The sequence below is a fragment of the Corythoichthys intestinalis genome, chromosome 10 (genome assembly GCF_030265065.1).
Source record: "Corythoichthys intestinalis isolate RoL2023-P3 chromosome 10, ASM3026506v1, whole genome shotgun sequence".
NCBI classification, from domain to species: domain Eukaryota; kingdom Metazoa; phylum Chordata; class Actinopteri; order Syngnathiformes; family Syngnathidae; genus Corythoichthys; species Corythoichthys intestinalis.
In genome coordinates, this window is record NC_080404.1 from 32,803,786 (window position 1) to 32,831,559 (window position 27,774).

General features: G+C 39.7%; 1 protein-coding gene across 4 annotated transcripts in view; it reads right to left on the bottom strand.

Moving 5' to 3' along the window:
- The window catches only part of ebf3b (EBF transcription factor 3b), a 120,830-nt gene extending 94,568 nt beyond the window's left edge, over positions 1–26,262 (bottom strand). For 2 of the 4 annotated variants that reach the window (XM_057848401.1, XM_057848400.1), the window contains exons 1-6: positions 25,545–26,260; positions 25,219–25,375; positions 25,073–25,136; positions 24,941–24,996; positions 23,600–23,673; positions 19,515–19,583 (exon numbers count right to left, since the gene is read on the bottom strand). In XM_057848401.1, the coding sequence (XP_057704384.1) occupies positions 19,515–19,583; positions 23,600–23,673; positions 24,941–24,996; positions 25,073–25,136; positions 25,219–25,375; positions 25,545–25,675 (551 nt within the window). In that variant the 5' untranslated portion in view covers positions 25,676–26,260. Of the gene's footprint in view, positions 1–19,514; positions 19,584–23,599; positions 23,674–24,940; positions 24,997–25,072; positions 25,137–25,218; positions 25,376–25,544 lie in introns of all 4 variants that reach the window. The other 2 variants (XM_057848399.1, XM_057848398.1) reach the window with 2 other exon arrangements.
- Positions 26,263–27,774: the final 1,512 nt, after the last annotated feature.

Sequence of the window (27,774 nt, forward strand, 5' to 3'; positions counted from 1 at the left end):
ATTACACACTGATAGATTCGAGCGTTGGCGGATGTAATAATGGGGTATTAATGATGTCACGAGGAAGGGCAATTTTAGGTGCTCACGTTTGATTGGCTAAAATAGCACCAGCATTGCTAAAATGTCTGTGCCCATGTTGGCAGCACCTTCCTGGAAATACTGGCTTTTATTGACCTTTTTCTCCTATATTACACATCAGAAAAATGAAATTCTGTCTTTTTCCTGTGTTTATTCAACCAGATTATTTCCTTTGGGATGGACTAGACAAAGGTGTTGTCTGTCCCTATAAGGAAGAATGAAGAAGACTCCAAATAGCTGCAAAGCACGCTTGCTATAATCTGTTGTTATTAAAAATTTTAGACCAATTCAAAACACTTGCTTTTTTTGGAGAATAAAAACAACAAATGCAATGTTTTAGAGTTTTTCCCGAAAAGTGATGTGATAATTTGATAAATTGTATCGCAATTTGTGGCAACAATGTCTGTTTTTAAAGTTTAGTTTGCGACGTTGTCTGCCTTCTTCCTATTGTTTTTACGCTGCATCTCATTGAGTCTACCTCAGTGTTGCCAAACATGTTTCAGCACTACGTGGTACTACAATTGAAAGTGCATAACTTGAAATGTGTTAACGTATTGGCAGTCAATTCATTCAAATATTGTCCTTTTGTTTATCATAGTTTACTATAACCAGCATTATCCCTCCTCACTAGGCATGTGCCAGTATGAGGTTCTGATGGTATGATAACCTTAAGCAAAAATATCATGGTATTGCAATTACAACTCTAAAATATTTTAGCGATTTTTTGGTTACAAAAATTTTTTCCATTGAACGGGATTTTTGTTTTTCAAAACAACATGTTGGCAAGTTGGAATATAAATTATTGCTGCAACGATTAATCGATTAACTCGAGTATTTAATTAGAAAAAAAATATTCCAATTAAATGTTGTTGCTTCGAGTATTCATTTAATTGAATTGGCGTTGTAATGGTTTATTTTGAAAGTGTTTGCATTTAGTTTTATTGATTAGGGTGGATACACAGCCCTCTGGACTGCCTCTTTTCACATGGCTGAATCCAACTGCTCCCTGTTAAGACCAACGTAAGCTAAGTTTTGTTTGAGGATTTTTTTTTTTTTTTTATGTATTTATAATTTAGTTTATAGGTATATTTAGCGTTTTTTTTTTTTTTTTTTTTTTGGTGGGAATATGTGTCTGAACCATTTGTTAAGAGCATTGTAAAAAAAAAAAAACTTTATTATTGTATAGCATTTAAGCTAGCGGACTTTTTCTAGGTAAGTTAGCCAATTGTTCTTTTGTTGTAAAAAGATCCTCATTTGAAAGAAAAAAATATTTACCGTTTGAGGCTCAGCTTAGGTATTTTAATTTTTCATGTTCCTTATCCGATTACTTGATTATTCAAACTAACTAGTCCATCGATTAATCGACTACTAAAATATTCGATAGCTGCAGCCCTAGTTAAGTTAAATAAATTAAATATTTTAAATAAAAATTAAATGGCATGCTAATTAGATACATTATCTGTTAACAAGCTTAAGTTACAGTAGGTTTTACCACTGCTAGACACACTACACACACAGGAGTTAACTATCGTAGCGAGCGGAAAACGTTCATGACAGCGTTTACTAACCTTTAATTTTGCGTTAATGCGAAATCATACTGGAGATATTGCCTTCTCTAGTAGCCACCCCCACAAACATGTTTTACATGTCGGTTGGCCCACTTAAGCAGCGGTTGTCTGTAACTTTCCCAAAGTATTCCCACACCACTGACTTTGTTTTCTTCGATGGGGGTAAAAAATTCAGGTGTTTCATGTCCTCCAGCCAACGTGCAGCACAGCTGACTGACTGACACTGAGCAACAGAGGGGGAGCGGTGAGCCCAGCATTTTTGGGACATAAAAAATAGCCAATACCTTAGCGGACGGTATGACGGAAAATTTTTGCGGTTTTGAAACCTTGACATTTTCATACCACGGTATACCTTGAAACCGGCACATGCCTACTCCTTCCTAGTTGAAACCTCCTTGGTGGAGGTAATAAGTCGCACTAAGCCTTTCTTATTCCCCACATGCAACTTGTGTTGCTCTTGGACGCCATGTCCATCCCGTCAGCCCGGCTCTGGCCTTGTTTCTGTCAGCAGTGAAAGTGAGGGAAGGAAGGAAGAGAAAGAACGAGGGGGAAAGAGAAGTGGGTGGCGGGGGATTGGGGGGGCGTCTCTATGGACAGATGGACTGCTCTTTCTCAACACATGTGGAACCATGTTTCGTCTTTCACTGCCGTCAAGCCGGAGCCCAATCCGTCGCCGTGTTGGCCTGCATGCACACCTTCTCTTTAGCGCACGTGCGCGCACACACACATAGGCAAACATTCCTTCTGCGCACACATGTTAAAGTCATCACCCCTGCTCAGTGCTAGTAAAACACAACACCCCCGGCTCCTCTGCTGTTGTCAAGTCTTGCCATTAGCTGATGCCACTGGGGAATCCTACCCCAGTGAGGTGGGCGTCCCCAGGGAGCGCCAGGCACCACGTTTACGTGCAGCCGCCACTCATGCGAACCCAAACATGTGAGCGTAATTTGGAAGAAGAAGAGGGGGGGAAAAATCCTTTTACGCCGCGTGTCTTTTGTGCGCTTCTTGACATTTACTAACTGCGATAAAACTGACACGAGGGAGGAGGGAATAGAAAACAGGGCGAGGATAATTTGAGGTAATGTTTTGCTTAGTGAAACACTATTACCCAATCCCGCGTGTTGGAGCGCTGGGACGGAGGTTCTGGCTCGCGGAGAGAAAGAGAGAGCGCAAAAGGGGTCTGGGTTTCATTTTTCGCAGAGCGCCGAGCCAACGGCGGCGCGCCAAGTACAGCTTTTCACTCTCAACACTTCCTGCTCTCGCTTCGCTGGCGCGGGCGGAGACGGGCTTCGCTCAAACGTCACGCCGAACCCCGCAGTCCTGCCCCTCGCACTGCTTGGCCCGTTGTTTTGCAGTAGGATGTCCAGTTGAAGTGAAGGCTCTGTTTGCTAATACAGTGTTACACTGCCATCTCCGAGTTCATCATTCGCACTCGTGTTATATCGCAATTTTGAAATCAATCTTACTATTGGTCTCATCTGCTACCAATGGTGTCGATAGACGTCTAATCCATTTGAACTAGGAGAGGTTGGCAGATCAATCAATCGATCAATGAAACATGATAATTCAAGTTCAGATATCCCTGTTAACATGGATTTGTTGTTTATTGCTGCCAATGGTGGCGAATGAGTAAAAGGCACGCTGACGTCACAACATGTACGATATTATCTAAAAATATTCTTTTCAAAGTATAACGTGTGTGTAAGCAATAAAAATATTGTATGGGGAAAAAACTTGGTCTCCAGAGTGAAAGCTTTAACACATATTATATACTTCACTATCAGTGGACAGGACACGGGCCTCCGGGCTGATCCGTAGGGGGCCTATTTTCAAAAACTTAAAATTCAAAATATTTTCAAAACCAAAGCTGCTAGTGACCTAAAACCAAAACACGCACCTCCCTTAGGCATATATGAGTCTCCATGAGCAGACACATGAAAAAATTCAGTCGTTCCCTAATAAAATCCTGTTAATTTTTTTATATACAAGTATAACGAAACTTAAAATGGCTGTAAAATTCTCAAATTTTACGCTAGATGCACAAAAATCACCAAATGCAGAGATAATTGCCAATATTTTCAGAATCAATAGCAATATTTAACGTATAAGTTTTTGCCCAAAATAGCAACTTAATTTTTTTTTAAAATATAAAAATCACTCAGTTTTCACATCAGCAACTTAATACTTGAGGAAAGCATGCAGAATCATCTAAATTTTACTCAACAAAAGCAAAATTTGCATTTCTTTATATACAATATCAGCGCAACTTATTTTGGTTGAATTCCGATGTTACTGTTGCCTCAGCACGGAAGCACGTCTTGCCGGCTATCTGGCCCTCGTCGTTTTTAGATTGAAATGTTACATAAAATAAAACACGTAAAAGGCGATTTTTTTTGTGTGTGTATGGACGCAGAAATGTCTAAATTACTACTTTTTTTCCCCCAAAAATGGGCAGTTGGCCGAAAATTACCTAATCATTTGAATGCAAACTTACCCTAATGTGTATGGATAGAACATGGCGGACAAAATTCTTGTAAATAAATGCGTTCATCACCGGAATTTCTAGAGATATGAACATAGAACAGTCTAGATTCTTGGTTAAAAGCAAAAAAAAAATGGGCAGTTAGCATTCATTTTACGTAAATATTTCTAGCTAAAATTATTCTATTCTGTAATCCAATATGGTGGCTGTCTCAAAACAATGAGCTTTTTTAAGTTGAAAGTGCGTGCATGGGGCTCTTTTATATAATAATTACCTTGAATCCTCGACCAAACCACTTTTGAGACAATCCTGCCTGCTTGTACGCAGTAAAACATTTGTCCTGTTTCCAACGAAATTCGGCGTTTGAAAGCAGCGTGTGTTTGAGTTTATCACAGTGAAAGCCAACTCAGGATTGCCTGGGTTGGCCCCCAACGGGAAGACGTGGCGCAATGCTTGTGGGAGCTGTCTTGTGAACTGATAGTGAAGTAGATGCTCATATGTTATTGTCTATAGGCCTGAACTGTTGTAAACACAGTTACCGGAAGTTCGCTTTTGTACTTTCGAGAGGTCCCCCTATCCACTCAGGATGGTGGAATCTGATTGCCATAACAAACTGAAATCTGAATGATAACTAGGTCAAATATTTCTTATCGTATGTATCTTATAGCAGCTATTTTGCTCTTCAGCAGTCATTATTTTCAATCAAGCCAAGCGCACTTGACAGTTAACCATCCTGGCATCCAATCAGCTCAATTGCGTGAATTACTCGCTAACTTTGTACTGAGTAACCGAGGTTTACACAGGTGTGTAAATATAGAAAGAAGGCACCTGCAGCAATCCCAACAACGCTGACCCTTCCTCTTTTATGATTTTCATTAGGGAGGCAGCAGATTATCACCGGTGACTGAGTGCCATCTTAATTGCCTCCGTGCAGATGCGGTGGGGAAAAAAAAAAGACCGAATTTCATTTAGGAGCTTCATAAACAGAGCGGCCGTCGCAGGTTATCAAGACGCCCGGCGCAAACACGCCCTCCTCTCCATCGCGCAATTAAAATGGTTTTAGAAATCCTCTTTTGACAGAGTGCGGCTTAGCCAAAAATGTAAATGACATTAAAGGAGACAATGAATTTAATTTTGTTTAATGTCCCCTTTCGCTGATTCTCATTTACATCACATTTCCACATAAAGGCCTGACCTTATAAATACTGGCATTTGTTCAGCTTTTGGAGGTAATCACGCTTTTGCAAAAACCAGATGGGGAGCACGCAAATTCCCCCAGATTTGTGTCTGCGCGAGGCCGATGGCGGGGACGGGAGGGGAGACAAGCGGGACGTCGGAGGGCTCCCGCCTTTTGTTTCTGGTAAACAACTTGACAACAAGTCAAGTGCACTCTGGGAAATGACCTCGTAGGTGCCGCGCAAATGAACGATAACGCAAAGTCATTTGGAAAATACGGGCTGGCTAATGAGGGACATAACGGGGAGGGGGCTAAGCAAAATGTACATTAGGCCAAAATGTAATTGCATTAACACAAGAACAGGTGTGCTGAGGCCTTTATAAATGAGCTAAATGAATAAAAGCCTCCTGCAGCACAGTCGTTTGTGTGCGCGTGTGCTGACCAAAAAGAAGACAAGGGGAGAAAATAACAAGTCAATGTCATGAATTATTCAGTGGCGGGGCTGCTCTCTAGAGGTCGTTGCTCTTTGACCTTTGGGACAGGAAGTGAAAGGGAGCGCCGTGACGGCCGGAATGAAAGGAGGTGGCGTGGGTTTGCATCCGGGGTGTGTCGGAACACGGAGGATGTTGACATCATCTGGATTCCCATACCACTAATCACAAGGAGAAAGTATTCCTTTATATTATGTGAAAAATATTTGGGGGATTTCTGTCCTGGATTTTTTTCTGTTTTTATTTTATTTTTGTATTTTTCAACTCATTGGCTGCCAACACTCCCATTCATAATGGATTTGATGTCAATTTTTGTCAATTGTAATGAAAGAGATTTAATGAACGTTTTTCATGTATCGTAGAATTATTTTGGTTTTTGTGATATATTACTATTTATGAGTTTTTGTCAATGTATTCCATTATTTTTTTCATTAGTCATTATTTCAATTTAATCCAAACTTTTACATGTTTTAATGAATGACTGTTATTTTTTGTATACTATAAGAGATCGGTATAATTTTAGGATTTTTCTTTTCATTACAGTATTGGCTCGAATATAAGACGTGTTTTTCGCATTAAAATAAGATTGAAAAAGAGGGGTTCGTCTTATATTCGCGGTCTAGACATTATACCCGTTCACGACGCTAGATGACGCCAGATATCATTGAAGCGATGTTCTGTTATGACAGATCTCAGCGACCCTCCCCATTCACGACGCTAGATGGCGCCAGATATCATTGAAGCGATAATCTCATGACAGATCTCAGCTACCAGTTTTACCAGTTTGCATTATTTTATTGCAATGTTTTTCCTTATTCAGATTTGTTTCAAGACTACAGTTACATTTAGACTTCACTTTGATGGTTAATGCAGTTATTGCAATTTTGTTGTTTTATCAGAATCGATTGGTTTATTTACATTTCAAAAACCAGAAGCCATTCATTTACGAATGTGATTGCACTTTAGTTTACATATTTAAATGTTCAGATATTAAGATTTGAATGAGGCAAAATAACGTGTTTTTTCTCTCAAATATATTGTTTTAATCATTTGTTTCAGATGTAATTATTTTCTGTATAAAAATTAATTCGGTGTTCAAAAAGTCTTTTTTCAAACTTGAGTCTTGAAAAAGAGGGGGTCGTCTTATAATCAGGGTCGTCTTATATTCGGGTCAATACGGTATATAAGAATCAGCATCTTTATTTCATGGTAGATTTTTTTATTTGGCTATTTAATTTATTTGTATTGTTAATTTCTTTTAGTGCATTCATATATAAAGACAGCAGCAGTATAAACACATTAGTTGGGACCCACGAATTATACCCTACAGCTCTAGTAAAAGGAATAATGTAGCTCCGCCCACTCTTCTGAGCGCATATTTCTAGAGTCGAAGATGAACTTTGAACCCGGGCGCTGGGAATGAGTCACTTTCTCTCGTCTTTCAACGCCGCACTGTTGTCTTATTACAAAATCCATGCGTGAGCCACAACAATGTGTCTAATCTTTCACACGAGAGGAGACAAAGTCAATATGCGAGCGAGTGAGGACGACCAGCGAGTGCGCCCCAGTCTCGGCAAATTGAGTTATGCGCGCAACGCTCGGCGCGCACTGTAGACGGGCGACGCATCTAATCACATATTGGCTATCTCATCACTATCATTCTAAAGACTCAAATTACCCACTGAATAAAGCTACACCCCCACTTACTTTAAGGCACCATTAACTTAGAAATGTGACATCTGCGGGGTTCTGCTAGATCCACTCTCGATTATTACCCGACTGCGTTCGTGGATCAAAATGACTTTTAATTCCACTCTGGTGCCGAGACTTTTCGGGTGTTTGATTTAAAAATGGGGACACGATGGAAAGTGTTCATTTTGCAATGCACCGACGCTCCCCGAAGACGTAGAAAGTCACAAATCCAACAAAAACGCAACTTCCCTTCATGTGAAAATGCAGATGAATAATGCAAAGGCATCAAAATTTAACTGTTGAAATATTTAAAGTGCAAGCAGTGCTGAAACTACGGGACAGCTGTTGGGTCTCTATATCCAACCAACTTTTTTTAAGAGAATCCTTCCTCTTCAGCTAAAAAAAAAAAATGTATCAGAACTCCAAGGGAAAATAGGGTAAACAGATGTCTGGCCTGACCGCAGGAAAATAGGACACATTCGGAATGATAAGTTTCCCAAACTCTGTCGGACATGCCAGATCCATGGGAACGCCAGTTAATGTCTCGCTAGATGCCAGCTAGCAGCACACGCACCCCTCCCCCCCTTTAGCCCCCCTCTCCTCCACCCCCGCGTTACCATCTGGGAAAATGTTACAGTGCGTGAACGCCATCAATGATACAGTCCAAGGAGCCTGTTCTCACGAGAATTTAGGAGGATTTTGTACGGGAAAAAATTCGAGTGACTGAGGAGGAAAGTGACATTTTCTGGGTTACTTGCGAACATGTTATGGGACATGTGCGCCCCAACCCTAAACTCAAAATCACTCAAAAAATCGCAACATCAGTTTAATTTTGCACAAAAAGCAACACACTCCAATTAATATCCGTCCAAATCTTATATTCTTTTGGATAATATGTTAAAATAGAGTAAATTTGGTGTGGGCTAGTCGTAAAACGACATTTTCTAAGTGACTTGCAGTCCCCAAAATATTTTTACGACTGATCTCACTAAACAGATGTGTCCAAACTCTCACCTCTGAACTAGTCGTTACTTTAAATGCGGCATAATAAAAAGTCAAAATTTGTATGAAAAGTAAGGCACTTTAATTAGTAGAACACTGACATTTTCTGAGTGACCTGCAGAGCCCCAAATATTTTTATGACTCATGCCATGGAACAGATGTGCCCTGACTCTAACTGCCTAACTACATGTAGCCATGAATATGACATCATGGTGTGAATAGTTGGGATATGTACAAAAAGTGACAACACACAAATTGCCCTAACGCTGACCTACCCACTTTGCAAAATGACCTAAATGCTAATATTTTCTAAACATTTTATACACTATAATTAGTAGAGAACTGTCCTTTTTTTTGAGCCTCTTACAGCTCCAAAATGGCTCTGACTGAACATTATGAAACTCTCATGACCTTATTCTTAACCGTCTGACCTAATTTGAAAATTTAGTGGAATAGGATTTTGTAGGGAAAAAAGTCACACACTAACTCAAGTTGTTAAAAAAATACAAATGGAAAAAAAAAACTGAATAACAAGTAGTGCAATCAAAGTTAAAGCTAATGTCTGTGTAGTAGGTAGGCAGTATACAGTACTTTTTCTTTGTATTTATAATAAACGGAATAGTTATTGTGCATGTTTTTTTTCCCTAGCTGTACACCTTTTTTGAAACCCTTCTTTATTAGTGTTGTCAAAGTTCAAGCTTTATCTTCACAACCATTTGGAAAATACAGAAAAAGATTGGTCCAATTTGTTACAAAAAGTAGACGTAGTTGGGTTGTCAAAAGTATCGGAGCATGAAATGAAATCTTGTATCCAGATGCGATATTTGATTGCAAAAGTTTCAATACTGGGCCCATCTGGGGCAAAAAAGGAACTGGGTTGTTAATGTTATAGTTTTTGTTTTTCATCCAGCTAACATTTCAGTGAGTTGCAAAGTACCGCATTGGCCCGAATCTAAGACGGTGTTTTTTGCATTGAAATAAGACTGAAAAAGAGGGGGGTCGTCTTATATTCGCGGTCTAGACATTATACCCATTCACGATGCTAGATGGCGCCAGATATCATTGAAGCGATGTTCTGTCATGACAGATCTCGGCTAGTCTTTTTAGTTTAACCAGTATGCATTATTTTATTGCAATGTTTTTCCTCATTCAGATTTGTTTCAAGACTACAGTTACAGTTAGACTTCACTTTGATGGTAATGCATGTCTTGCAATGTTGTTGTTTTATCACAATAGATTGGTTTATTTACATTTCAAAAACCAGAAGCCATTCATTTATGAATTTGATTGCACTTTAGTTTACATATTTAAATGTTCAGATATTAAGATTTGAATGAGGCAAAATAACATGCTTTTTCTCTCAAATATATTGTTCAAAAAGTCTTTTTTCAAACTTGAGTCTTGAAAAAGAGGGGGTCGTCTTATAATCAGGGCCGTCTTACAGTATTACTCCTAAAAAATGTTGTGGTTTGATTTATACATTTGTTTTTGCACTTTAGCAGGTCACCAGAAATAAGTTCTGCTGGGGCATATTTGATTTTGCACTACTCTTGATAGTAATGGTAATGGCGTACCGGTATATTTGTTGCAATTTCCTTGTTCATATACAGTTGTACCTCTACATACAAAGTTAATTCGTTCCAGGACCTTGTTTGTAAGTCAAAATGGTCGTATGTCGAGCAGGATTTTCCAATAAGAATACATTACAATTCCATTAATGCGTTCCACAGCCCGAAAACCTACACTAAATCCTTAATAAATCCTGCTTGTACTTTTACAAATGGCAATTACACATAGCAAAACAAATAAATTATAGATAAAAATCGTAATAATAATACAGTATTATAATAATAATAATTAATAATTCCTATAATAATGTAACGAATCGGGTTCTAATGTGGCAGATGTGTTTTGCAGTGCGAGAGTGCAGTAGATATTTTACTTTCTGTTTTATGTTTTGTTGGGGGACTTGGCGTCGACTAAGGCGGACAGTAGGCATGTTGTGTTGCCCAGGTTCTGAAATAAATGATTAAAAACCTGATGAAGTTGGCGATTCCTTTGGCGATGTTACCACAATAATAATTGTCACCTTAACTTACAAAGACTGGCGAATGGATGTCAGAGAAGGACCGTTGAGATCATTCTACGGATGTATTTTTGAGCCAGTTCACGGACGCGCACACACACCACGCTCATATATATATATATATATATATATATATATATATATTTTTTTTTTTTTATCATTTCCATCTTCATTTCAATGGTAAGCGTAAACTTTTTCCTTTTTCACCACCTGCACTAATCTTCTTTGAACCCATGTTGATTTCTCTCACAAGCAAATCCACCGTGCGTCGGTCTTGCGGGAAAACAAACTGCGGTGCTTTCATAAATCGTCGTATTTCGAGCATGTCGTCGAATGTATAAACAATTGGAGGGTTCAATTTTACGTCGAATGTCAAAGCCATCGTACGTCGAGGCACCACTGTCAAGGGCTGTCAAACGATTAAAATTTTTAATTGAATTAATCACAGCTTAAAAATTAATTAATCGTAATTAATTGCAATTCAAACCATCTCTAACCTTCATTTTTTAAATAAAATTTGTAAACTTTTCAATCAAAAAATAAACTAGTAGCTCGCCATTGTTGACGTCGCCGAGCGGTGACGTCAGTCTTTAACTTCGTAAGGTAGGGATTGAAATACACCACAAGGTGTCAATGGCGAGTTTTAAATTACTTAGAAATCAAGCCAATGAGTATGTTTAGTCCCTCGACTCGCTGTAGTTCCAATCTATTGTACTTCAAGGTCATTTGAGTGCTGGCTTCACAACATACGAGACCTCTGATAATTTGTATATTGTGACTAAATATTGCCATCCAGTGTATTTGTTGAGCTAAACGAAATGTTTGAATAGAGTTTGACCAAAGTCTGAGTAAGTTTTATGTGTATTTTGCATAGCTATTTTGATTGGGAATGAACATTATTTTTTATGAGAGATAGGAATATTATTTTTGTTGTGCTTTCACTAAACGATACTTAAGTTTGTTGTGAAGGACTTGCCGAAGCTTATGCCAATAAACGGCGCGGTCCAATTAACACCTGTGTCCACTCGCCTTTCTCTGCCTCTTAGCCCTGTGCAAAAAAAAAACGCATCATTGTAATCTGTTTGAGCCAATACATGAGCGGGTCATTCCGCGCATGCGTTAATTGCGTGAAATATTTTAACGTGATTAATTTCAAAAGTTAATTACCGCCTGTTAACGCGATAAATTTGACACCACTAATATATGTATATACACAGACGTCTTCTCGAAAATGGTATTGAGTATTTTTAGAGTATCGATATCGAGTTGAACATTCAGTTATCATATTATTATAATCCTATATCTTAGCATTATTTTCTGGACACAAAGTGTTTTTGTGTCAGCGTCTAACATTCATAGGACGTCTCGAGTCGACCACCATGAAACATATAGTGGTTACCATTGTTACCATTTAGTTGAGGTCTGTGCATGTGCACATTTAATAGCAGGGCTGTTTCTGGAAAACGGTCCAGTTTGAACTCAGTTCAGGTGCTTAACTTGACTGTACTCCCCCCTAAATTCTCGGTGAAGCACGTGTGTTTCCAAAGGTCAGGTTTCCACGCCGTAATTGTATGCAGACGCGGCCGATTCGGGCAATCGGACCTGGGCGGCTGAAACTTGCGTCACTTGGAAGTAATCAGGCGACGGCGCAGGTGCCTCGTAATGACGTACGTGCGAGAGCGACACATGTAACACAAACGGCAGTAAAAGGCCAGCGTGGAGCGGTCGGGTGAATAATTTAACACACAAGTGTAAAATAAGTAAAGAAAAATATAAGTCTGAGCCCGCTTTTTTTGTTTGTTTGTTTTAATTTTAGTAACGAGCCTCCCCTGGTCACTGGGAACCTGCGAGGGTCCATGAGGCCGCGCTGACAGGCTCATAGTTACGACATGGAGACAATGGGAGGGTCTAATGAGGAACATATGCTTTTGTGTTTCAACAGAGCCGCTCATTGTGCGAGGAAAGGGATACTCCGCTCCCATTCAGAGCCGTCACAATGAAAACCCGAGCCCTTCCCTGAGCCGGTTGAGCTTACAATATCCACCCCCTTCGTCCATTCCTTTTCCCTTCTCCTTGCTTGACTTTAATTCTTCCTCCTCCCCTAGCATCCATCCCGCTCGCATTGTACTTAAGTTACACGTTTTGTCCCGCCGATTGTGGAACAATGCGCGTGCGAAACTCTTGAATGACACAAAGCCAACATGAAAGCAGCGTCGCCTGCTTTCCGCGCCGCCGATGCATTAAGAGCGCGTCGCATGCAGCATCCCTTCTGTCTGTGTCCTTGCGTGTGTGTGAGCGAGAGAGAGAGTTTGCCCCGCAGACAGCAGTAGCTCCGGTAATCCATCCAGGCTCCCAGGGCAGTCGGCTCCTACTTCCCCATGCATGAGAAGCGGCTGGAGTGGAGTGGCAGCAACAACTGCTCAGCCCTATTTGATTACTAATAAGAGAGTTGTCCCCTCTGTCAGATAGCAGGCATTCGCCGCTAAGCAAACAGTGATTCCGCCTAGTCAAACATTAGCATTGCTGTCTCTCCCTACGACGTGGCGAGAGTTACATTGAGATGCCACCCCCCCCACCACCCATGCTGGACCCCTCTACTCTTCCCTTCCTCTCACCCTGCCTCACCTCCCTAGTCCACACAATATATTTAAGCAGCACTTGGATGGAACACAAAAATATGAACACTAACAGTTAGAGGTGGGAATCTTTGGGCACCTAACGATTCGATTACGATTCAGAGACTCCGATTCGATTATAAATCGATTATTGATACCCCCCTGCCCCCATTTTTTTTTTTTTTTTTTTTTTTTTTTTTAATGTTTGGTTTATTTGTTCCAAAATTGTTCAAAATCCTCTCAGGCTAAATGAACCAAACTACTATTTTAGTATCAAGTTACCGGTTAAAAACAGTAAATAAAATACTCAAGTCCCCATTCTGTATCAGCAGCTTTAAACTACATTCAATTAATTTAATGTTGTGAATCATCCGTTAAAGTTGTTAAAATTGCGCCCGTTATTCCATAATTTCCCTCATGTCTACTTTAGACATGTGAAAGTTTTAAAACGGTTTCATCATTTAAAGATAGATTCAAGTCAAGATTTTGCCGATTTAGGGGTATTTTAGATAAAAAGTTATGAGGTTCTCTACAACAGAGCCTTCTAGACAAGTCTACTGCTTTAAGATGGCGCCGGTTTACTAGCGCGGGAAAGTCTGTCATTTCACATCTAGTCTAGATATATGTGATATCTACCATAGCCGTATGTTGCCGTATGTTTGTAGCAACTAGCAACTGGGCGCTGTTTGTAGCGGCTCAGGTATTATTGTTTTTTTTACCTAACGGCATTAGCTGCACATGATATTTCCCTCATGTCTACTTTAGACATGTGAAAGTTTTAAAACTGTTTTATCATTTAAAGATAGATTCAAGTCAAGATTTTGCCGATTTAGGGGTATTTTAGATAAAAAGTAATTAGGTTCTCTACAACAGAGCCTTCTAGAGAAGTCTACTGCTTTAAGATGGCGCGTTTACTAGCGCGGGAAAGTCTGTCATTTCACATCTAGTCTAGATATATGTGATATCTACCATAGCCGTATGTTGCCGTATGTTTGTAGCAACTAGCAACTGGGCGCTCTTTGTAGCGGCTCAGGTATTATTGTTTTTTTTACCTAGCGGCATTAGCTGCACATGATATTTACTCCCGGTCCGTTCCTCATTGCGTCCCGAAGACCGCGCTGACTGCGTTTTATTTCCGCCTTACCTGGTATAATTCAGTAATCGGAATTTGGATGTTTGTGAATCGTTATCGAATCTTCCACGGCCGAATCGCGAATAATCTAACAATCAGAAATTTTGCACGCCTCTACTAACAGTGATGCAACACATGTAGAAAGACAGATTTTTACTGGAAGGGCTGACAGTGAATGAGCATTTTTCAATACAATTGACAGTAGGGGTGTGACAAAATATCGAAATGGTGATGTATCGTGATACTTTGTATCCAAAAAGGTTATCGATATGCTCCTCTCAAGAATCGAGATTCGTTTTAAAAAGGTGTCAATTAAAAAATAAATAAATAAAAAGAAATGGCTGCCATTGACGGTGCTCGACGCCCAATCCATTTAGACTGGGAACGTTCGTTCGTTCATTCAAAACCAGAGCATTCACAGTAATTCGGTCCGATTTTCGGGGCATTTACAGGTCACTTGTTTTTCATTTTAGTGCATTTACAGGTAATTTTCTGTTGAGTTTGAGTCACTGCCTGTTCATTTGGGTGATTCCCAGGTCACTTCCTGTTCTGTAACACAAAATAAACAGCAAGTGACCCATAAAATACCCCAAAATAAACAGGAAGTAACTGAAAATCAACAGGTAAATGACCATAAATGGCATAAAAATTACTCATTGCCTGGTATCGGCTGCCACTGACGGCCATAGACGTTCAATCCGTTTGAAGTGGGAGGGATGGCAGCGAATGAACGAATGTTCATTCGCTGCCTCCCTCCCAGTTCAAATGGATTGGACGTCTACGAGTGATAAACTCATTCCAATTCACAGCAGAAGTTTGTTTTTCTGTTTATTAGTTTTTTTGTAGAATATCCTCGAATGATTTCCTGACCAATGTATCGAAAATCGTTGTATCGCTATATCGTCAGACCATCGTTATCGTAAGCTTTGTATCGCAAATTGTATCGTAACGTGAGGTACCAAGAGTTTCCCAGTCCTAATTGACAGCGATAAATGTCCAATCCGTACTGGATTACATGTGTATCTCTGTCAATGGCAGCCAATGAGTTAATCCTTTGCAAAGAAATACTATTACTAAAATGAGTTACCGCAAGTGCTGTTATACTGCCCTCAGGTGGCACAACGATGAAGAAAGCGCTTTAATTCTTCTTGATTTACAGTATTATGTGGTTGCGATGTTTTTGTAAAGTTTCTTCCATTGCCCGTGATGACAGACGTCCAATCATGTTCCAATTAGGGCTGTCAAAATTATCGCTTTAACGGGCGGTAATTAATTTTTTAAATTAATCACGTTAAAATATTTGACACAATTAACGCACATGTCCCGCTCAAACAGATTAAAATGACAGCACAGTGTCATGTGCACTTGTTCTTTGTGTTTTTGGGTGTTTTGTCACCCTCTGCTGGCGCTTGGGTGCGACTGATTTTATGGGTTTCAGCACCATTGTGTAATTATTGACATCAACAATGGCGAGCTACTAGTTTATTTTTTTGATTGAAAGTTTTACAAATTTTATTAAAACGAAAACATTAAGAGGGTTTTAATATAAAATTTCTATAACTTGTACTAACATTTATCTTTTAAGAACTATAAGTCTTTCTATCCATGGATCGCTTTGACAGTTAATGTCAATGCCATCTTGTTGATATATTGTTATAATAAACCAATACAGCACTTATGTACAGTATGTTGAATATACAGTATATATCCGTCTTGTGTCTTATCTTTCCATTCTAACAATAATTTACAGAAAAAATATGGCATACTTTATAGATGGTTTGAATTGCGATTAGTTACGATTAATTAATTTTTAAACTGTGATTAAATCGATTAAAATTTTTAATCGTTTGACAGCCCCAGGTCCAATCTTTTCATCCTTCTGCTGTGACTTTAAATTAGCAGTGTCCAAAAGACATTTTTATACGTTTTTTATGTTGTTTTTTTCTTTTTTTTTTCCCCGAAAAAGACATCTCTTGGTCCTGATTCAATTGAGCTCCAAAGCTCTTTTAAAGCAATAAAACTGGCCACTGGAGGGCAGTAGCGCATTTGGTAAGACCCACAAACACTATTCAACGGCAACGGGAGGCCAAGCCGCAAAGCCGGGGCGCCGACAGAAGACGACCGAATGGATGTCAGGCGGCAGACACCAAGCAGAACAACCGCTAGGACGCCCGGGCTACCAGGCGCTGGACAACCGAGCAGAACGACCGGGACCACTAGATGCCGTTGAGCCCGTGCTGCTCGCAAGCAGAGCCCGCAGAGACTAAAAAAATTAATCTTTTTGAGACAGGCGACAATGAGGGAAAAGTTTAACCGGCTGTCGCGTCCACAATAGCGTCATCTTTCAGTTATGTGTAAATAAATTGTTACTTTGCTATCAAAAGCTCTATTTGTCTTGTTGTTTCTGTTATTTTGTAAAAGGAAAACATTATTCAGATGTTTGGGATGTCGCTAAAGCAAAAAAATAGCTATGTTAAAGTCAAACTTATGTTTGAAATGTATGCTTTCACAAAAAGCTCAATTTTTTTTCATCAGAAATTGGAAAATTGCTCAAACTAAGCTATTTTCTAATGCTGATTTCTAAAGAATGGAAAAAGATATGAACTTACTTTTTTCTGCTGAAAGAAGAGAGTATAATCTTTCTTTTGGTGGGTTGCATGTTAATATAGCAATAGAACAGAATTTTCTGTTGGCCTTTCAAAATCAGTCAAAATCCAGTAAAACGGCCGGGAGCAAAGGACTTTGCGCCGGTGAAAATGGCTGGGAGTGAATAAGTTAAATACTTATTTTTCTTGGGAGGCTGGAAGAGATCATTGGATTTTTCATACATTTCAAGTGTTTCGAATTTTGACTGTTGTCGCAAGGCACCACTGTCTTCTATTACAGCTCGGATGTGGCACTTGTGCTCTTGGTAAGACAGACATTGATATAGATATTTATTTATTTTTAGATCACCCAGAGGGAGGTCTCAAAAACTCACTCACTTTGTTCTTCTTGGGGAGGACACTCACTAAAATGACTACTCTAGGTAATGTAGTTAAGTATTTGCATCGATTCTTACATCGGAGCCTTACATCATTAATTTTAGACCTAATATTGCCTGTAGGTTCTGAGTTAGCCAGTAGAGGGAGCTTGGCAGACGTAGTTCATTTTGAACTTTTTTTTTTTTTTTTTTTTTTTTTTTTTTTTTTTTTAATAATTGCATCTTTCCTTATGAGGTGCTGAAAGTTCCATAGACCCCTCCCCTCAACCTGCCTCACAGCCTCAATCTGCACAACACACATTCAACATGACTTATCCGTGGCAGGGAAAGTGATTTGTTGGTCTTCTGAACTTAGGACAGAAAAATGGAAGGTCACAGATATTTAACATCATGCGTATTTTGAGGTGCGAGCAACACAAGAAAAGGAGGAACACAGGCTGGTAGAAGGAGCACAGACCTCCCGCAAGGACGAATGGATCAAATTGCCCACCTCCTGCTAAGATTAATGCAAAATGAAGGAAAATGGCTAATGCAGTACTATATTGTGCAAAGTTGTTGCAGTAAGGACACATACAATTGCATTAGTTACGCTTCTATTACAATTAGCCTTCCTGTTACGCAAATGGAGACGTTTTATTCAAGTTTTATTCAGATTCAAGTTATTTTCATTTGCTAGGTGTAATCAATATATTATATAGTGAAAATGCAACTTTGGATGTATTGAATTAACAATGAGATACAAGCAATTTTAATGGCAATATTTTCACATTATGACAACTAAAAAATGAGCAACATCAAAATGAGTCATTTTAGCAATTCAAAAGTTTTAATTTACATTCAACATTCCTCTAGGAATGGCTGTCAACTTCCCATATCCAAACTAACTTACTGTAATTTAATTATTTTCTTTTTTTCATAAATGACAAAATAATTGTATTGGTATGCTATGTTGTTAATTTTGTTGTTGTTGTTTGTTTGTTTTTCACAATACTAAATGTTTGGCTTTGTTTGTCCGTTCAATAAAAATTTGGCGGGGTTTGCTGAAAAGTGATGCACCAGTGTTTCCACCTGGCACCCTTAATATACTATGGCACTGGTCCATTTCAGATATTTGAATGTTGGATAAACTATTAAAACAATGGTTAGCTTCTGAAAATTTTGCATAATTAAACTTGCTCCAGGTTAAGTTGGGTTTCCGATTTAACAAGAAGACAAGATGAATGCTATAGGGTTGCTCCAGGTTAAATTGACCTATTATAGCAGCATACATAGCAAACCAGTATCGCTGTTTTTTGGTGTAATATGTGAAGCGTTATCGACATTCAAACAAATTTTTTAAAAATTGTTTATTTTAGCTATTTGAAAGTCTACTTAACTATTATTTTCTGTGCATACAATGTTTATTGACTAAATTGTTTCTAACACTTTTGAAAAGTTCTTGGTTCAAATTGTCCTGTATTTTTTCAATGTGGTAAATATGATTAATGGTTACTCTGAAAATGCTTGAATATATGAATAGTCTATTTTCCGTTGGCGAAATTTTTAGATCTTGAAACTCAGACTGGGTTCTGCTTCTTTATGAAACATACTAAGAGGGCTATGTAAAGTATCATACTATATATATATTCCACATTTAAACCTAGTAAATCTGTTGGTGTATTTTGGTCCATTGTTGGTATGGTGTAGCGGTTTACATGGACGAGTTTTCTACACCGTTAAACTTTTTTACAATAGCGTACTGCACACAAATCAGCCTCTTTCTCCAGCAAATGAATAATACGTCAGAAATGTATGTTTGGCTGGCTGGCAAACAAAAATCTGCTAGGTAGAGGTAACGACTGACAGTGTGATAAACAAAAGGGGGTGTGCCAGCCAAATAAACACCGAGTTGCCCAAGCTAATTAGGTGTATTCCCAGCGTGATCCTCTAGTGATTGAACCACCTGCGACTGAACAAACCCCCCCACAACTTCCCTCAACCACCATCCAGGTGGTTGACCGCCCCCTCGGCGCACAGGTAGCTGGGAAAGACCCCCCTCAGCCACTCGCACGCCCCCCTGCGCTGGGAAGAAGCAAGGCAGCCCAAGTGGGGGGCATCTGGCGCCATCAAGGGAGGGGAAAGGAGCTCGTTCATTGACCGGGTTTCATTCCCTCGGCTGTTTAGCCGCTCATTTGACCCCCCCTCCCCCGTGCGTGAGAGAAGTCTTACCTGTCGATGATCACCGGGTCCGATGGGGTCTCATTCCTGTTCCCGCAGCTTTTCTTGTCACAGCATCGGCTGTTGGGACACACAGAAAATGGCTTAGAATTTAGGAGGAATACACCGTTAAGACATCCAATCCATTTGAATTGACAGTGAATGATCATGTTTCAGTGCCATTGACGACAATAGATGTCCAATCCCAATTTAAATGGATTGGTCGTCTACTGCCATCAGTAGCAGACAAAGAAAGAGTTGAGAAATTGAATGGAATCTAAAGACGGGGTTACAGACAATGCAAGTACATTTTTCATCTAATTGCAAGTATGTATACAGGACTTGTAAATTAGTATTTGTATGTTTTCTTTTGATAACTGATGAATGAAACGCACGAAATAAGCAAGTGCAGCTACCGAAGTACAAATTCTCCTGCTTCTACCTGTAATACAATTTTTTTCTGATAATTCCAAACATTCCTTACATTCCTCCTTAAGTTCATAATGTGTTTTGTATAATTTTTAAACGGTATTTTAGTTTCAACAGTTATTGTCCAAAAATTTTTAACTTTGCAAGTCGCATAACAATCTGCACCCCTAACAGTTCATGCTCCGCTTAAAAAAAATGTCAGTTTTGACACCTGTTTTACCACCCCAATTGTCCTACTCTAATGTGTTGAAAGCAATTGTGTGGTGGGCACTATGAAAATAGCAGATATTCAATTTTGCTTTGTAATTTTCTTGATTGATAAAAAAGCACTAAGGAAATAGGCGGAAAAGTCTCAAACGGTGTTCGAATGATCCTCACCCCCCACCCAACAGCTAACTGGTGGAAAAGACATTTTTGACAAAACAGTGCTGAAAGCCCAGCGTGCATTTATCGAGTGGCGACCATGCACGAGGCGAGCTTGACTGCTTGCATTGATGCTGATAGATAAAAAAAAAAATGTGGAAAAACAACATGTTGTGTTGTTTGGCTTATAGCGTTGCAGGGGAGGGGATGCATGGGGGGTGGAGGCAGGGGAGTCACTTTTCACAGCTTCAGCTTTTGTTTACCTCTAATTGCCAAGCTGCTATTTCTGAGGGAGATGCAAGGTGCCACCCTCAACCAATATTTCTGGGAGGCATTTATCAATTATGGCCTCAAAAGCACTAATCTATCTTCCACCACATGTTTCAGCCGCAAACAGCAAACCCCCTCTTCCCCTCCTTCTACTACGCCAATCCAGAGCTTGCAGCGAGCTGACTTTCACATCCTTTGATTTGAACATGAATTAAAAAAAAAAAAAAAAAAACAGAAATAAACAAATTCATCATCCGGGCTTGCATTTGAAATGAAAACTCGTGAGAATAAGATTGATTCACGCCATATGGTGCAGGAAGCCAAAAAAGATTTGTGCAAAGATACTGTAGGTCGAGCTCACGATAAAAAAATAGACTTTTTTTTTTTAAAGTCTGATTTACAGCAGCAATAATCACGCCGACCTAACATTTTCACAGACCCACCAAAAAAATTAATAACATGATTTAGGACTCTAAAAAGATCTTTTGAAGTTGTGTAACACATTTGAGACAAAAATAAAATAAAATTTAAGCACTCCCTGGACAGAAAAAAAAGGAAAAGAAAATTGTCCCTTAACAAAGGCAATCATGTTCATTTACAATTTTAACAATGTCTTTGATAGTATCCAGTGCAATATTACACACGTTCTTCAATTAAATGTCACTCAAAAGTCAATGCTATCTCTTTTGAAAGTCATTTTTGCATGTGGCAGTAACACACATCACTATAAACTGAATCACCGCAAATATTAATAATAACAAAAAATGAAAAAGCCATGCCTGTAGCGACACCAGTCGTCATAAAAACTCTTGTAGACAGCAAAATATTCCAAATACTCCCAAACATTATTAAAACAAATGCAAATTGAGCATTATTATCATTATGAAGGCACAATTTTTTGACAGCTCTGTTGTTGGCATGTGTGTTGCCCAGATGTAACCTCACCACAGCAATGTGCCGTCACTGTCAATGCTGATATTGTTAAACGGTCATGATAACGCCGTGCATATAGCGACGCCATTAGTCGTGAGAGCAAAATATTACACAGAACTCTCAAATACTGTGGATCCTACAAATGTGCACTGAATCATCTATACAATCCGATATTGTAGACAGCAATATACTGTGTAGTAAAAATATATACATACATAAATATTAGGAAAAGCTCACGCCATGATTCAGTCCACTTGTACAAGCACAATAATGAACATATTGTCAATAAGTGTCAATCGACTGCTTCAAGCACTACAAATTACAAGAGGAAACATGTTGTTACATCAGATGACAATCAAAAGTCAGCACTGGAAATTCTATAGGAGAAGGTACAGATATACTGTACATAAGAATAACCAGATAACAATAATTATATGCAAGGGAAAATATTAGGAGCAGTTATCAGCATTATTCAATACTCATCACTATTTGCTTAGTGCTTGTCTACACAACTGCAAATTACAATAAGAAACAAAATTTATTATGTACCATTCAAACAATATTGCTTATTTATATAATATTACATTCACTGTCAACGGTATCGAAGGTCATGTAGTTAATACTGGCAATAATGCTAAAGGGTGAAAGTCATGATATGTACCCAAAATATTAGGAACAACTCACACCATACTGCTGCACCAATGCAAACTAATGACATCAATAAAAAGTAACCTTTGTATAAAAGTGATATTGAATATTCATGGTCCTGTAGTTATTAGTAACAATAATGCAAACACAACAAAAATTATAAGAAGCATGACATAATATTAGGAACAGCTCTCAGTGTTTGCAGTTCACATTTACAGCCACCCAAACGATAATATTAAACGTGCTTACATTAAATTAGATGTAAATACATACTGTATACACAGTACATTATACAGTCATCAATAATAATGCCTTGCAAAGTAACTCACACCAAGCAGCCAAAATATCAGGAAATACACTTTTACAATCCGTATATAAACGTAACGTAACTGCTTTTAATGCAATACATAAGTAGATATTAACAAGAGCATGCAAAAAATTAGGAATGGCTGTCAATATAATGCCATGCATTTTTACAACAACTGCAAACTACCTTCTTCTATATAAAGTATGGGTAATATAATTGCTATTAATCACTAATAAAATATTTGGAACAGCTCTCAGCATGATGCACTGCATTTTTTTAAACAGCAACTGCAAAATACAATTATGATCTTCCAGCCAAGGTTTTAGCATATAATACTCCAATAATCTCAATAATGCAGTGCAGGTCATATAAAGTAGTTATTAAAAATAAAAGCAATCCATAAGAAACAGCTATCAGCATGATGCAATACATTTCTACGAACAATATAACTATTGTCCTATATTGTATATCCAATCATGTAAACACTCCAAATGGGAGTAGCAATACAAATTTTAGGAATGGTTCTCTTTATTAAACCTTGTGTTAAATTAATACCTCTCACACAGGGTCGATTTTTTTTTTACCACGTGCGTTGACTCTCAGGTGTGCCTAATGTTATGTCCACACAGGATATTTCCGCGTGTGACAAACCAAGTGATGGATGCGCGCACAAATTGAGTGTGAGTGATGAGTTTATGCAAAGAAGGGGTGGGACGGGGGGCGAAAGAGCAAGTGATGCATGCACTTTACAAGTAAAACAATGCAACAATAATAATAAAAAGAGGAGGGAGGGGGGGTCAACCGACGAGTATCCGAATTCAATGCTCGCAGGGTTGCAGTTGAGTGAGTGGTGTGGCGCGGGGGGGCGACAATAACAACAAAAGGCGTTTCTCCTTTGCGCGGGTATCGGTGACAGCACTTGAATGGCAGCGCAATGGGAGAGGGAAATTTGCGTGCGCAAATTGCTAAAAGCCTCGCTGATCTTTGCTGACACTTGCGATCAAATGAAACATAGTCCCCAAAAAAAGAAATACAGTATAGGAACAAGCATGAAATATCTATTACGTTGGAGTTCCTTAGTTTAAAAGCACTCTTTGTCATGCAAAATGGAGTTGAGTCACATATGCATACAAAAAAAATCTCTTACCTGCACATGATTTCATGTGTCAGAAGAACTCTGCACATTTCCGGATTCTTGTCTTGGCCCTCATAAACTATGGCCTGCATGGGAAATGCAAATATTAATTTAGATATTACAAATATATCATGAAGCAATTCAAACGTGTTCAATAACTAATATATGTATATAGTATACATTCATACATACAGTATATATATGTTATTGTATTTATGATTATTTAACAACTGTCACCGTTTAATATTCACAAATTGAGTTTTATTTTCATATATGACTGTATTTTTTTTTTCAGCACTTTTTTTGCGAATTGATAAAATTCCAAACTCTAATAATTCCAATGTGCATTGTTTTCCCTCCCATTTAATCCATTTAAGACGGACAGACTGACAGGGGTGTGTGGTGGGGGGTGAATTTTCGCTCCAATAGAAGTGTCATCAATATGCTTCTAATCTGGGGATATTTGGGGGAAAGTGTTAATGGGCAATCTGTTGTTTATTTTTGAGCCGCTAACAATGATCTTTTCGGGGGATAAAACGCGCGGCACGGCTGCAAGTCTGGCGGGGCACGCTCGAGTAATTTTTGAGCATTGGCGAAAAACAGATGGCGTGGAGGAGCTAGCACTTCGGCAAGCCGCCCTCCATCCCTCCTCCTCATCCTCTTCTTTCTAAGCACACTCATCCCTCGTTATTTTCTAACGGCAACAATTCAAATAATAAAAAGGGGCATATCATAAATACATGGGGTGAATGATAAAATCATTTAATATCATTTTTGGAAATGTGTATAAGCGGGAGTGGGGGAGAATTAGGTTACCTTTTAGAAGATTTTTTTTAATTTTATTTAAGATTTTTTCCTTTGGGCGATTGTCCTTATTGCTTTTGATTTATGTGGCCGTTTTGCAGCCGACGAAAAAGAAATCCATAAATTGCTTGTTCTGCGTCATTGACTCGGATCATTGGCGAAAGAATCTGTGTGTCAATGTGTGTGTGAATCACGTCACGGCTCTATTTCTTCTATTTAGAATAATTGCAAAATCATATAATAAATAGCTTTTGAGGGGGGTTAGAAAATAAAATTGCATTTGCGCGTTTTCCTTTTTAATAAATAATAAAATGTGATTAGTATGAGGAAAATTTAACATTTATTTGTCTTCTTTTTTTCTGATGTTTCACCTTTCAGCCTGCGCGAGAAAAGGGATCATAAGGAGCAGACGTCCTGTGTCAATTTTTAATGTCGGACAAAGTGAGTCTCGCAGCCTTCCAGCTTCTCTTGTTAGGTCGTATATTTTATTTTATTTTATTATTATTATTATTATTATTTTCCCTTCCCACGCATGCACGTGCAACTCACCTGCTTCGTCATGGAATCGATTAGCCGAATGTAAAGATCCTGTTCTGTTCTGACACCTGCGTGGATAAACAAGAGAATTTGAGTTTAATTAAAAATATTACAAATATCAATTATGAGTCATTTTTAACTCACCGTTACTGTACAATAACTGTAGTTTGTAATGTATCCCATTGTTGGTTTTTTCACTGGTTGGTTCCTGTGAGGAAATATCAATAAAGCAATAAGAAAGCATGTTTGTTTGGATTTTCTATGCAAAAATAAATGATGCAAAATCTTACTTTTTCCTTTTCCACAAAGTCGACAAAAGCGGTCCTCTCGATTTCCACAGGCTGTCCCTGCCTGTCGTACAAGGCCAGAACGAAGTGGAAGAAATTGGACTTCCTGAGGTTGGAGGGGGGCTGCTTCTCATAGTGCGCCCGGGCCAGGCCGACACCGCTGCGGGGAGAAAAATGACAAGAAGACGAAGAGGTGGAAGGTGCTCAAATTGTCACGTTGTGCTCAAGCGTCAAAGTTCTATCTTGGCATTTTGAGGCAATGCCGAGATTAAACTTTGACTTTTGAAAATTATTTTAATTATTATTTCAGCGGGGGTGGGCACCGGTACCTTTGCGCGGCCGTGTTGGCGTCCACGACCCCGGCCGTGTGCATCCATGAGCGCACCGAGTTGAGTCCGCCGAGCGGTTCCTCCTTCATGGTTGTGCCGCCCCGCGGTATCGTCTCCTGAATCCCAAACATCGAGCCTCCTGCGTAGGGTGCAGGCAAGGAAAAATCAGGGGGAAAGCCGGAGTGGGAATAAAGGGTCCACAGCACGCGTGGTGCTTATCCGTCCAAAAGTCCACACAGGTCGGCTCTTCCTCTTCTCTCCGTCCGGTGTCAACAAATTTCAAAAGTGGGTTAAGCGATATCCACACACACCAGCGTATCAAAAATGCTATATTGTATTTTGTTTTCAGTTTTTTCGGGGTGGAGGAATAAAAGTGATTGTGTTCGTGGGTGATGCTGCTCTCAAAGTGGACACATCCCCGAAGCACCGGCGTCCAAAACCTTTAGGACTTGACGAAAAAAAAAAAAAATAGAAAGCCCCACTCGCGGCGCTGGGTTGGGAAAAAAGGTGCCTCTTCTTGTTGTTCTCCCTACACTGCTCGCCAGTGGAAGGAAGGTGTTCCGCGCTACACGCGAGATGTGCAAGTGGAGCTTGTGGAGGAGAAGAGGGGCCCCCGTTCGCGTCGTCGCTGGATGGGAACATGCAAAACTGAGCCCTCTTTCCCCGAGGACTGCACTCTTTCCCGGGAGCCAAAACTCGAAACCCACGGGAGAGGAGCCGTCACGGGATGACGTGATAGAAGAGGCGGGGCTTTGACCATATACGGAGGTGGGATGACGCTTCCTGTTTCCGAAACGCCAAGCGTGCAGGCTTCTGCCTCGGTTCACTTTTTACCACCTTTTCCATTGGAGGCCGCTCCAATGTGGTGAGTTGATTTTTTTTTTTACATCCTATGGAATAAAATTGCAAAACATGAGGCGTAAAAAGACTCATTCACTGCCGTTGATGGCTATTAGGCGTTTATTCCGTTTTAATTGGGAGCCTCCCAGTCAAAATAGATTGGACGTCTATCACCGTCAATATCAGCGAATGAGTTCACATAAAATAATACTTTTATAGCCGTCTTTTGATGTAAAATTCCGTCATTCACAGGCATTCGTGCTATTAAATGACATTTAAATTGTGTGTGTTTAATTCAATTTTATACCCAAAATTCAAATCTACACTCAAGTGGCGGAAAATCAGTAATAATAAGACACATCTTGATCTTTTTTTTTCTCCCCCTTCACAACTGTCTTGCATGCTCCCCGGTCCGAGCACTTCGCTTCATTAGTGGTGAAAAGGAGGATGAGGAGGAGTAGAAGGAGGAGGTGGGCTGGCTGCTCCATCCTGAGCAATCTATCTAGCCGGTGCTGAGGGTTAATAGCTGCTGCCAAAGATAAGTGAATTATAAGCTGTTGCTTTCACCTCCGCGCAAATCTATTGCCAAACGGAGCTTTTCACGCACGTGAATAAGAATGGACGTAATAAAGCGCGATCGTGTTTCAATGCCATTGACGGCAATGGACGTCCAATCCATTTTGACTGGGAACCTGCTGCCAAGTCAAAATATAGATTGGACGTCCATCGCAGTCAGTGGCACGAGTGGAAGGCAAATCCCATTTGGAGCGCGTGCAATGTGTGTGTGTGTTGAAAGGACTTTTTAAAGCGTATTTGACAACAAATGCAGCTGGCCCCGCTCGTTGTGGACATATTAGCGGTGGAAATGAATGCAAATCTGTGTGCTGCAGCCATCTGGACGTGCAGAGAGCAAAAGAGGGGCGTCAGCTGAGCCCCCGTCACTGGGCCGGTAGTGCTCTTTCCTTATGTTAAAAAAAAATCAATCGTGAAAAATCAAAAATGTCATCATGACGTAAAACAGTGACCCTACTATCTCCCACATCTATTGACCTCCACTGATATGAAATCAAACTGGGCTTCCGGTGTGCTGCACACCCCCCTCCCTCAGTGTGTGTGTGCGTGTTAAATTTACGGGGCGAGGCCCTTGATGATCCCCCCCCGAATTTGCATGTAAATGGCCGACATCAGCCTCCACGCGTGCCAGGGGCCAGCGGGCCCCCCCAGATGTCACGACAAAGTCAATCAGCCGGCCGCTGCCCAGCTGTCCGTCCACGTCCAAATATTGCACAAAACGGAACATCACAACTGGGTCGGATTGTGGTGCCCCTCACCTGCATTGTTCTGCTTGTTCTGCTTGCGTGCTGCTTTATTAAAGGGATCTTTTTGTCGA